Source organism: Salmo salar, chromosome 16 (assembly GCF_965601325.2).
Source record: "Salmo salar chromosome 16, fSalSal1, whole genome shotgun sequence".
Lineage (NCBI taxonomy): Eukaryota > Metazoa > Chordata > Actinopteri > Salmoniformes > Salmonidae > Salmo > Salmo salar.
In genome coordinates this window covers 23,375,810-23,387,401 of record NC_138306.1, presented here as the reverse complement: position 1 = coordinate 23,387,401, position 11,592 = coordinate 23,375,810, and the positions used below count along the sequence as shown (strand labels likewise).

The 11,592-nt window shown below is 43.2% G+C and overlaps 1 protein-coding gene across 1 annotated transcript; it reads right to left on the bottom strand.

Moving 5' to 3' along the window:
• Positions 1-342: 342 nt before the first annotated feature.
• LOC100192336 (interferon regulatory factor 7) lies at positions 343-11,006 on the bottom strand. Its single transcript, NM_001136548.1, is given in 10 exon segments — positions 343-1,211; positions 1,558-1,673; positions 3,238-3,439; positions 9,117-9,322; positions 9,482-9,550; positions 9,676-9,736; positions 9,877-9,974; positions 10,134-10,302; positions 10,481-10,631; positions 10,968-11,006. Coding segments are annotated over 10 exon segments (1,248 nt in total). The 5' UTR covers positions 10,976-11,006; the 3' UTR covers positions 343-1,043.
• Between the last annotated feature and the right edge of the window lie 586 nt (positions 11,007-11,592).

Genomic DNA, 11,592 nt, shown 5'->3' with positions numbered 1-11,592 from the left:
AGGCAGAAGAGGTTTTGCTACCACTCAGAGCCTAGTTCCTCTAGGTTTCTGCCTTTCTAGGGAGTTTTTCCTAGAAGGTGAATGCACCAATTTGTAAGTCGCTCTGGATAAGAGCATCTGCTAAATGACGTAAATGTAGCCCCCGTGCTTCTGCATTGCTTGCCCTTTGGCGTTTTAGGCTGGGTAGCACTTGACAACTGCTAAATTAAATTACTTAAAATATATTTGAGAGAAACACAAGGCGTTTATGACACCACTTACTACACGCTAGCTAGGAGGGATGACATACAGTACTAAAGTAAACATTTCATAATTCACTGGGTAAAATCATGTAAACCAATGTAAGGAAACAAGGCAAAGTTTATTGATCTTGTTTTGCAATACTATACAATTGTGCTTTTCAATGCCAGTGTGAAGTTTACTCACTTTCAGTACAATAAAACAGATTTTTCAATACAAAAGAGAACAGACTGAAGGGTTGAGTGACCTAGACAGGTTTAAAGTGTGGCCCATAGGGACAGAAGGGAATTCAGTATAAATACCACTAAATGAGACATTAACACATTAAGCACGCAGCGATAGTGATTTGATGTATATTTAAAAAGACACACACACACAGTTAACCTGTCAAGAGAAGGATGGCCTATACTACTGCATGACACATTGACAGAAACGATACAAATCAGAATAATCTAACAGGGCTCTCCAACTCTGTTCCTGGAGAGCTACCATCCTGTAGGTTCACTCCAACCCCAGTTGTAACTAACCTGAGTTGGCTTATCAACCAGCTAATTATTCAAGTCTGGTGCACTAGATTAGGATTGATTGAAACCTATAGGACTAGCTCTCCAGGAACAATGTTGGAGAGCCCTGATCTAACACCAAAATTTGCCTGACTTTCAAAAGATCTACAAGTTTGAGTCGTACACAATTGCATTATATATCCACTTGCTAAGCATTTCTTTCCTGTGGGAAGATTAAATTGATACAGTAGTGCGATACCGGTCCTAGATAGGGGCTGGTGATGTGATACAATTGGTGGTCTAGAAGTACTGCCCCATGGTGTGCTGTGGGCCGTCGGGCCAGGTGGCATTGATGAGCTCCATCAGGCTGTTGTGGTGGGAGATCTGCAGGCTGATGTCATTCTGGAGGGACGACGCCCCCTCCTCCTGGGCCACCTCGTGGAAGTAACGACAGATCAGGGGAACCACCTGGAAGAGAAGCGTGAAGGGGAGAGAAAGGGAATGCGAAACAAGAGGTGGAGAGAAGACATTTCAAAAATAGGATATGCAGCACACTGTATATAGGTTTGTTCTAGGGCAGGGCTCTCCAACCCTGTTCCTGGAGAGCGACCCTCCTGGGGTTGGTGTGAACCTACAGTTGTAACTAAGCTGATTCAGCTTTTCAACCAGCTAATTAGTCAAATCAGGTGTACAAGATTAGGGTTGGAGCAAAAACCTACAGGATGGTAGCTCTCTAGGAACAGTTGGAGCCATGTCTGGTTAAGTTAGTATTCTGCCTGTTGCCTTACTGATTTAAAGCTCATGAACGGGTTACCTTGACGACGATGAGTTTCTTCTCCGGGGGTTTTCCGTCAGGGAACTTCTCACCAAAGCACATGTGGATGGTATAGTCAGGTGAGCCTCGCCTGTTCTCCTTAAACGCTATCAGCTCTGAAAAAGGTTGATGGTTGTCAAAGCGCTGACAGTGGATACAGGTCTTAGAAATGTGTATATAAACTGCAATATTGTTTTTTTTTAAATATAAAATAAAAGTCCCTTTTTCAGGACCCGGTCTTTCAAAGAATTCGTACAAATCCAAATAACTTCAGATCTTCATTGTAAAGGGTTTAAACACTGTTTCCCATGCTTGTTCAATGAACCATAAACAATTAACATGCACCTGTAGAACGGTCGTTAAGACACTAACAGCTTACAGGCAATTAAGTCAGTTCTGAAAACTTAGGACACTGAAGAGGCCTTTCTACAGACTCTGAAAAACACCAAAAGAAAGATGCCCAGGGTCCCTGCTCATCTGCGTGAACATGCCTTAGGCATGCTGCAAGGAGGCATGAGGACTGCAGATGTGGCCAGGGCAATAAGTTGCAATGTCCGTACTGAGAGACGCTTAAGACAGCGCTACAGGGAGACAGGACGGACAGCTGATCGTCCTCAGTGGCAGACCATGTGTAACACCTGCGGGACAGGTACAGGATGGCAACAACTGCCCGAGTTACACCAGGAATGCACAATCCCTCCATCAGTGCCTAGACTGTCCGCAATAGGCTGAGAGGCTGGACAGAGGGCTTAAGCCTGTTGTAAGGCAGGTCCTCACCAGATCACCAGCAACAACGTCATCTACGTGCACAAACCCTGCGCTGGACCAGACAGGACTGGAAAAAGTGCTCTTCACTGACAAGTTTGTCACACCAGGGGCGATGGTCGGATTCGGATTTATCGTTGAAGGAATGATCATTACATGAGGCCTGTACTCTGGAGCGGGATCGATTTGGAGGGTCCGTCAGGGTCTGGGGCGGTGTGTCACAGCATCATCGGACTGAGCTTGTCATTGCAGGCAATCTCAACACTGTGCGTTACAGGGAAGACATCCTCTTCCCTGGCGTGGTACCCTTCCTGCAGGCTCATCCTGACATGACCCTCCAGCATGACAATGCCACACTGCTCGTTCTGTGTGTGATTTCCTGCAAGACAGGAACATCAGTGTTCTGTCATGGCCAGCGAAGAGCCTGGATCTCAATCCCATTGAGCACATCTGGGACCTGTTGGATCGGGGGTGAGGGCTAGGGCCATTCTCTCTCTCCCCCCCCCCCCCTCAGAAATGTTCAGGAACGTGCAGGTGCCTTGGTGGAAGAGTGGGGTAACATCTCAAAGCAAGAACTGGCAAATCTGATGCAGTCCATGAGGAGATTTAATGATGGCCACACCAGATACTGACTTTTGACCTTCAGTGTTCTAAGTTTTCATAACTGTGACCTTAATTGCCTACCGTCTGTAAGATGTTAGTGTCTTAACGACTGTTCCACAGGTGCATGTTCATTAATTGTTTATGGTTCATTGAACAAGCATGGGGAACAGTTTTAAACCCTTCACAATGAAGATCTGAAGTTTTGGATTTTTACAAATTATCTTTGAAAGACAGGGTCCTGAAAAAGGGACGTTTCTTTTTTTGCTGAGTTTGTGTTGTGTTTATATGTGTCGGACAGTGAGCCATATTTACCATTTTCGTACTGCTGGAAGTTCAACAGTTGTACCATTTCATTTTGGGGCATCTTCCTGGGTTCAGGGTGTGCCTCTCTGGGGTTGCTAGTACTGGAGAACACGTGGCACTTGTCCTGCCGGTAACCATAGATACCAGTGTTTTGTACCTCGAGGAGAAGACCCCTTTGGACGCTTCTTAGGATGCAGTTGGTGTATTCAATCTGGTATAATTGAGGCACAAATTTAGTCTTGTTTCGCTCGTCTCCAGTGCATCTTGTTGCTATGTATATTGCTAGGGAATTAACCAGTCAGTTTCATATAAAAAGACTAGTGATGCACCAATTACATTTTTTGGCCGATACCGTTATTTTCCTTGCCAAAAAAACGGATATTTAAAATTTTAGCGGCCTTAAGCATTCGGAACAACTTCCGGTGAAACTGGAGGGCACGTAATTCAAATAAATCCTAAAAATTATGGATATTAAACACTTAAGTACATAAGTGTCTTATCAGCTGAAAGCTTAAATTCTTGTTAATCTAACTACTCTGTCCGATTTACAGTAGCTATCACAGTGAAAACATGCCATGCGATTGTTTGAGGACGGCACCCAACATCAAAATATTTTTCCACCGGCACAGTTTTCATACACATAACGATGAAATATTCACTTTATGAAAATCTTCCTCTTTGTCATCCAAAGGGTCCCAGCTATAATATGTAGTGTCGTTTTGTTAGATAAAATCTTATATCCCAAAGTCAGTTTAGTTGGCGCCATCGATTTGAGTAATCCACTCGTTCAATTTGCAAAGAAATTCGAAAATCTACCCCTAAACTTTGTTTCAACAAGTCAAAATACGTTTCTATTCACTTCTCAGATACTTTAAAATGTAAATCAAACTATAATATTTATTTTGGAAAGTAGTATGTTCAATAGGAAACCGATTTTAGCAGGTGCGTAATTTCAAGGCGCGCAAACACGAATTTCCAAGACTGTCCTTCTAAAACGTATTTCATATTCGTTTTTGAAGTTCCATGCCTTAAAACCTTGGACAGACTGACACCTTGTGGAAGCCATTGGAATTGCATCCAGGGAGCTAATTTACAATATGACCTTTCTCTTGCATTTCTAAGAGGATGGTCTCACACACACATATATATATATATATATCTGGTTGGTTTTTGAGGATGGTCTGCAGAGGAGTGGGACAAAAAAAATAAAAAATAATAATAATAGCTCCTGAGATGTGTGCAAACCTGGTGGCCAACTACAAGAAACGTCTGACCTCTGATTGCCAACAAGGGTTTTGCCACCAAGTACTAAGTCATGTTTTGCAGAGGGGTCAAATACTCATTTCCCCTCATTAAAATGCAAATCAATTTATAACATTTTTGACATGCGTTTTTCTGGATTTTCTGTTATGTCTCACTGTTCAAATAAACCTACCATTAAAATGATAGACTGATCATTTCTTTGTCAGTGGGCAAACGCACAAAATCAGCAGGGGATCAAATACTTTTTTCTCCCCTCACTGTATATCTCAATGATGTCACTCTTGCTGCTGGTGATTCTCTGATCCACCTCTATGCAGACACTATCCTGTATACATCTGGTACTTCTTTGGACACTGTTAACAAACCTCCAAATGAGCTTCAACACCATACAACACTCCTTCCATAGCCTCTGACTGCTTCTAAATGCATGTGCTTCAACCAATCGCTGCCCGCATCACTACTCTGGACCGTTCTGACTTAGAATATGTGGACAACTATAAATACCTAGGTGTCTTGCTAGACTGTAAACTCTCCTTAGACTCATTAAGCATCTCCAATCCAAAATTAAATCTAGAGTCGGCTTCTCATTTCACAACAAAGCCTCCTTCACTCATGTTGCCAAACATACCCTCGTAAAACTGACTATCCTACCGATCCTTGACTTCGGTGAGGTCATCTATAAAATAGCCTCCAACACTCTACTCAGCAAACTGGATGCAGTCCATCACAGTGCCATCCGTTTAATCACCAAAGCCCCATACACTACCCACCACTGACCTGTATGCTCTCGTTGGCTGGCCCTCGCTTCATACTTGTCACCAAACCTACTGGCTCCAGGTCATTGATAAGTCTTTGCTAGGTAAAGCTCCGCCTTCTCAGCTCACCATAACAACACCCACCTGTAGCATGCGCTCCAGCATGTATATTTCACTGGTCATCCCCAAAACCAACACCTCCTTTCCTTCCAGTTCTCTGCTGCCAATGACTGGAACGAATTGCAAAGATCACTGAAGTTGGAGACACACTAAGCGTCAGCTGTCAGAGCAGCTTACCGATCACTGCAAACAGCCCATCGAACCACCTACCTCATCCCCATATTTGTTTTTCTGCTCTTTTGCACACCAGTATTTCTACTTGCACATCCTTATCTGCACATATCACTCCAGTTTAAATTGCAATTACGTCGCCACTATTGGCCTATTTATTGCCTTACCTCATTTGCACACACTGTATACAGATTTTTCTATTGTGTTCTTGACTGTACATTTGTTTATCCCATGTGTAACTGTTGTTTTTGTCACACTGCTTTGTTGATCTTGGCCTGGTCGCAGTTGTAAATGTGAATTTGTTCAACTGGCCTACCTGGTTAAATAAATAAAAAAAGTGGACTTTTCCGTTAGCCTTAAAAATAAGTGCATGTCATTGACAGTGATGCAAATGAATACAAATTGTAGAATTATGCCACAATTGAATAGATCATGCTAAACGAGGTTGGAATGTTGTTAGTTTGACATCTGTTGAAATCACACTGGATGTACACTGCTCAAAAAAATAAAGGGAAGACTAAAATAACACATCCTAGATCTGAATGAAATAATCTTATTAAATACTTTTGTTACATAGTTTAATGTGCTGACAACAAAAATCACAAAATAATAATCAATGGAATTCCAATTTATCAACCCATGGAGGTCTGGATTTGGAGTCACACTCAAAATTAAAGTGGAAAAACACTACAGGCTGATCCAACTTTGATGTAATGTCCTTAAAACAAGTCAAAATGAGGCTCAGTAGTGTGTGTGGCCTCCACGTGCCTGTATGACCTCCCTACAACGCCTGGGCATGCTCCTGATGAGGTGGCGGATGGTCTCCTGAGGGATCTCCTCCCAGACCTGGACTAAAGCATCCGCCAACTCCTGGACAGTCTGTGGTGCAACGTGGTGTTGGTGGATGGAGCGAGACATGATGTCCCAGATGTGCTCAATTGGATTCAGGTCTGGGGAATGGGCGGGCCAGTCCATAGCATCAATGCCTTTCTCTTGCAGGAACTGCTGACACGCCAGCCACATGAGGTCTAGCATTGTCTTGCATTAGGAGGAACCCAGGGCCAACCGCACCAGCATATGGTCTCACAAGGGGTCTGAGGATCTCATCTCGGTACCTAAATGGCAGTCAGGCTACCTCTGGCAAGCACATGGAGGGCTGTGCGGCCCCCCCAAAGAAATGCCACCCCACACCATGACTGACCCACCGCTGACCCACCACTGCTGGAGGATGTTGCAGGCAGCAAAACGTTCTCCACGGCGTCTCCAGACTGTCACGTGCTCAGTGTGAACCTGCTTTCATCTGTGAAGAGCACAGGGTGCCAGTGGCGAATTTGCCAATCTTGGTGTTCTCTGGCAAATGCCAAACGTCCTGCACGGTGTTGGGCTGTAAGCACAACCCCCACCTGTGGACGTCGGGCCCTCATAGAGTCTGTTTCTGACCGTTTGAGCAGACACATGCACATTTGTGGCCTGCTGGAGGTCATTTTGCAGGGCTCTGGCAGTGCTCCTCCTTGCACAAAGGCGGAGGTAGCGGTCCTGCTGCTGGGTTGTTGCCCTCCTATGGCCTCCTCCACATCTCCTGATGTACTGGCCTGTCTCCTGGTAGCGCCTCCATGCTCTGGACACTACGCTGACAGACACCGCAAACCTTGCCACAGCTCGCATTGAAGTGCCATCCTGGATGAGCTGCACTACCTGAGCCACTTGTGTGGGTTGTAGACTCAGTCTCATGCTACCACTAGAGTGAAAGCACCGTCAGCATTCAAAAGTGACCAAAACATCAGCTAGGAAGCATAGGAACTGAGAAGTGGTCTGTGGTCCCCACCTGCAGAACCACTCCTTTATTGGGGGTGTGTCGCTAATTGCCTATAATTTCCACCTGTTGTCTACTCGATTTGCACAACAGCATGGGAAATGTATTGTCAGTGTTGCTTCCTAAGTGGACAGTTTGATTTACATTGTGTTGTTTAAGTGTTCCCTTTATTTTTTTGAGCAGTGTATTTTTTCACTGTACAGCCTTACCTATGGATTGTGGATCAATGACATATGGGGTATCAGTCTACTCAGTGATACCCAGAGAACATTAGTAGCTCTTATTGCGGGACTCAAACTGAATTGAGCCACATTTGTCAACCTGTGTGTATTGAACAATATTCCAGAGGAAAAACAATACTGCGTGGATGTTTTGGTGTCAATTCCCAACGTCGTCCTCAGAGTTGAGTAGACTGTTACCCCATTTCATTGATCCCCAATCCTTAGGGAACACCGTACAGTGCGATATGAATGTCAATACACACCATAGGCTGACTGGGGAGGTGATTTCACAGACACGTGATAAGAGCTACAACGCTAATATTTGCATTAACTCTCAAAGTTGTGTTCTGTGGGTGTCAGAGTAGACGGATACCATTTTATTGCTTCACATTCCAACCTTGTTTAACATTATCTAGTCAAAATATGGCAAGATTCCAATTGTAACCTTCTGCATCACTTTCAACTAGGTACTTTTATTTTGAAGGCATACTGCAAATTCCACTATTGTGGCTAACTTCACAACACAACCCAGTCAGGTCGAGAGTCACTAGCCAGATGAAGCTAGCTGGCTGCTTATAACGTTAGCTTTGGGCAACAGGGTGTAGCTGGCTAGCCATTATTTTTTTCTTCATGAACTCAAGGTCAATAGGTGAACAATAGTTACAAGGATTCCTAAATCATTGCTAAGAATAGTGAAAATGACTGCAGTTTCTACTGGTCATATTGGTGTTAGCTAGGTACCAAGCTAAAGCTGCTAGCCCAGAAGTTGCAGTCAAACAAATAATGCGGTATTGTAAATACAGTTCATGGCTGGTGTTTGACTTTTTTTGTACAGCTTTGACAGTGCTACTAATAGTGGCACTTGGCTTACATGTGCAAATTCAGAACACACAGTCTTTAATAGTACAGTGTTATTTGGCATGTCAAATGAAAAGCTTATTCAACGCGTCAAATAGTTTTATTTGACGTGTATCTTTTTGTACACACAAAGACTCAAACTGTGTTCCATAGTATGTTGTGATACTAATAGCAGTGACACTATTACTGTGGAACTCCGGTAGGGCAACATCTGAACATTAGCACACTTGGTAACGTTAGTGTGTACTGGTTCGCAACCAGTCGCAAAAGCCAACGTCACCCACGACAGAACGGTTGATTCTCAAGGGCAATGAAGCCATTATCTTGGCGTTAATGGATTTGGCCTTTGAGTTGTCTTGCTGAAATGTTCTTACTGTTAAATGACTGCTCGAGCCACACCGCAGACATTGTGGACTAGGTTAGGAATGCAGTGTTGCATGTTTAGCGCAAAATTTTACGTAGCGTCATAGGTATGCACGTCAGATTTGACATCGGTTTTTCACGTCGCCGTTGAACTAGACGTCGGGGCGATACCGATGTTGGCATTTTTAGCTAATATCGTCCAATTCCGATATATCGTGCATCCCTAATAAAGACACATATTGGAAAACCACAGGCATGTACACAGAACCACAGATAGTAGTGCAGGTGAATGGGAACAGCACCAGGTGGGCTTCTGTACCCTACCTGTTTGAGGTCTGGTAGCCCGTCAGTGCTGGGGAAGCAGAGGGGCTGGGTGTTGGGCTCGAGAGCATTACACTGGTAGTGGAGCTGAACCCTGGGGCCTGACACCTGGGTCTTTAGCATCTCGCTCCCCCTATAGGAGATGGTGATCTCCAAGTCCCAGAGAGATGAGCGGGTGGCAGGCAGGTTGAGCAGGGCATCCGGGTTTACTGTTGGGAGATAGGAAAGGTCATCAAATAAGTCACATTGTACTGCATGAGTGAAGTGCACTTTATTTTCCAGTACAGAAAAGACATGGTGAAATGTTATTTACACAAGTTGGATGTGTGGATTTTTCCTTGACATGTGGCTGTATGGCCCTGGCATACCTTGGGCATATGGCTGCTGTATTAGGACTGGTGGCACTGGGTGGTGTGTGTGTACCGGTATATAATTCTCTTGAGAAGAAAGGAAGAGTTGTCATATGTCATTAGAAAGCTTTTTCCAGAATTTGTATTTAAAATGTTTATAATTAACCACCCATTGTAAAGGGTTACTTTCTACAGGTGGGGAGGTGCTGTACCTGTATGTTGGTTCAGGTCTAGGTGGTTCAAGGTTAGGTTGCTAAAGTTCAGTATATCATGCTGTTTGGAGGGGGAAAAAATATATATACATTCACAGATTTAACATAAGTTTTCTTAAAAAAAGACCAGAATCATGGTTTCTATCAGGGCAGGGTTAAATAACCAGCTCCTGGTTCAATATAGATGTACTGTTACTATACCTCCATGCCTGGGGGGGTGTTTTCTGTAGTGGTGAGAGCATGGTCAATGCCATAGTTCTCCAGAGTGATTTCTTCTATGAGAGGGCTCTCATAGTTATCTGTTAAAAAAAATTAAATAATCTTTAAAAAAGCAATAAAAAAAAAAAAACAATTGGGGAAAGAGACTCAAGTTGGCTACCTAAGCTAATGCCTAGGCTTTAGTTCAGCAGGCAAACAGTCTTGTGGCACTTAAGTTACACAAGCCATGGTGATCTTACACTCATTGATGACCAGGTAAACTTTATGGGGGTCGTTTGAGTCCTTGGAGTGGTCTTCCACCATCTTGAAACGCCTGCACAGGCTGTTCAGTGCAGAGCGGAAGTTAGTCTTCCACTTTGCCTTGTCATTGGGATGCTCAGTGATTTTACCGCTGACCACTGCCCATGCCTGTAACCAGATAATTGATGTGTCATAGAATTGAACCGTCATCATAACAAGTTATTTATTAGATCATTATACATACAAAATGTAACGTTTCATGCGCTGCAGTTCACAATCAAACCACAGCCTCTATTGCCTTGAATTTCTGCATAGCGCTGGCCACCTTCCACAATATATTCCTTACCCTGAATATTTTACGGTCGTCCTCGGAGCAATCCTTCCTAGAATTGTGTTTCCACGGGACTCTGAACTTATTGTTGTCCATAAAGAACAAACCGGTGTATTGCTCGGTCCGCACTTGTTCTATCAGCCAGTCAGCGAACTGAGGTTTGCAGCTGAAACATGCAGGGAGAAAGCAAATAGCCTACATACTTATACTGCCACTCCTTTTTATATTGGCAACATTGGTGAGTGAAGTGTCATTGAAAGAACACGTCTTTATTCCAGAGAAAGAGACTACCATTGTACTACCTCGCAACAATCAATTCAATATGTAACATTGTTTTTTTTTACAGTAACCTAAAAGCACAGTACATTCACCAAGCATTGCCGAGCTCTTGGAAATATCAATCGAACTTTATTTTACATTTATCAATTTAACTACTATAGTCTGCAGATTACCAGAAAATTCTCTGTTTACCTGACGTACAGATATGAAATACGTTACTTACCTTTGCATCTTTAATGCTGAGACGCGTCGGCTATTTCTGTTTGACTGTGGACGTGTACTACTATGTAAGTATTCTAACTTAACTGTTTTCAGTTCAATGCCGGGCACAGACGTTTTATAGGCGTCGTGATGTCATAGAGTTGGACTTCCCCATTGAACAGAGATGACGAGAATCATTTATTATGTATTCTCACAGTTGGTTGTGTACCTTAATCTATTGCACCTATGTGTATCCAACTCATTGATTTAGTGTATCAAATTGTGTTGAGCATTGAGCAACGTCGGTCTGAAAGTGAAAATTATGCTGCGACGATAGATCGCACATTCTTGATTGCATCATCTTCTTGTTCAGTCAACGAATGATAACGAAACAAACAAAATGGGCAATTTTTCTGCAATCAAACTGTGGCAGGGTCATTAATATACAACACATAATAACACATAATAATAGGCTGTATCATAACCAGTGGCGACCCGTCATTCAGGGCAGGTGGGGCTCTGAGACCCACATTGTTTGCACAATTATTATTTTTTTAATATATATAAATATAATTGTTGTGGGGCTTGCATGTTATTTTGGCATTAATACGTGTCTCATATCTGTTTGCAAACAATATATATATATA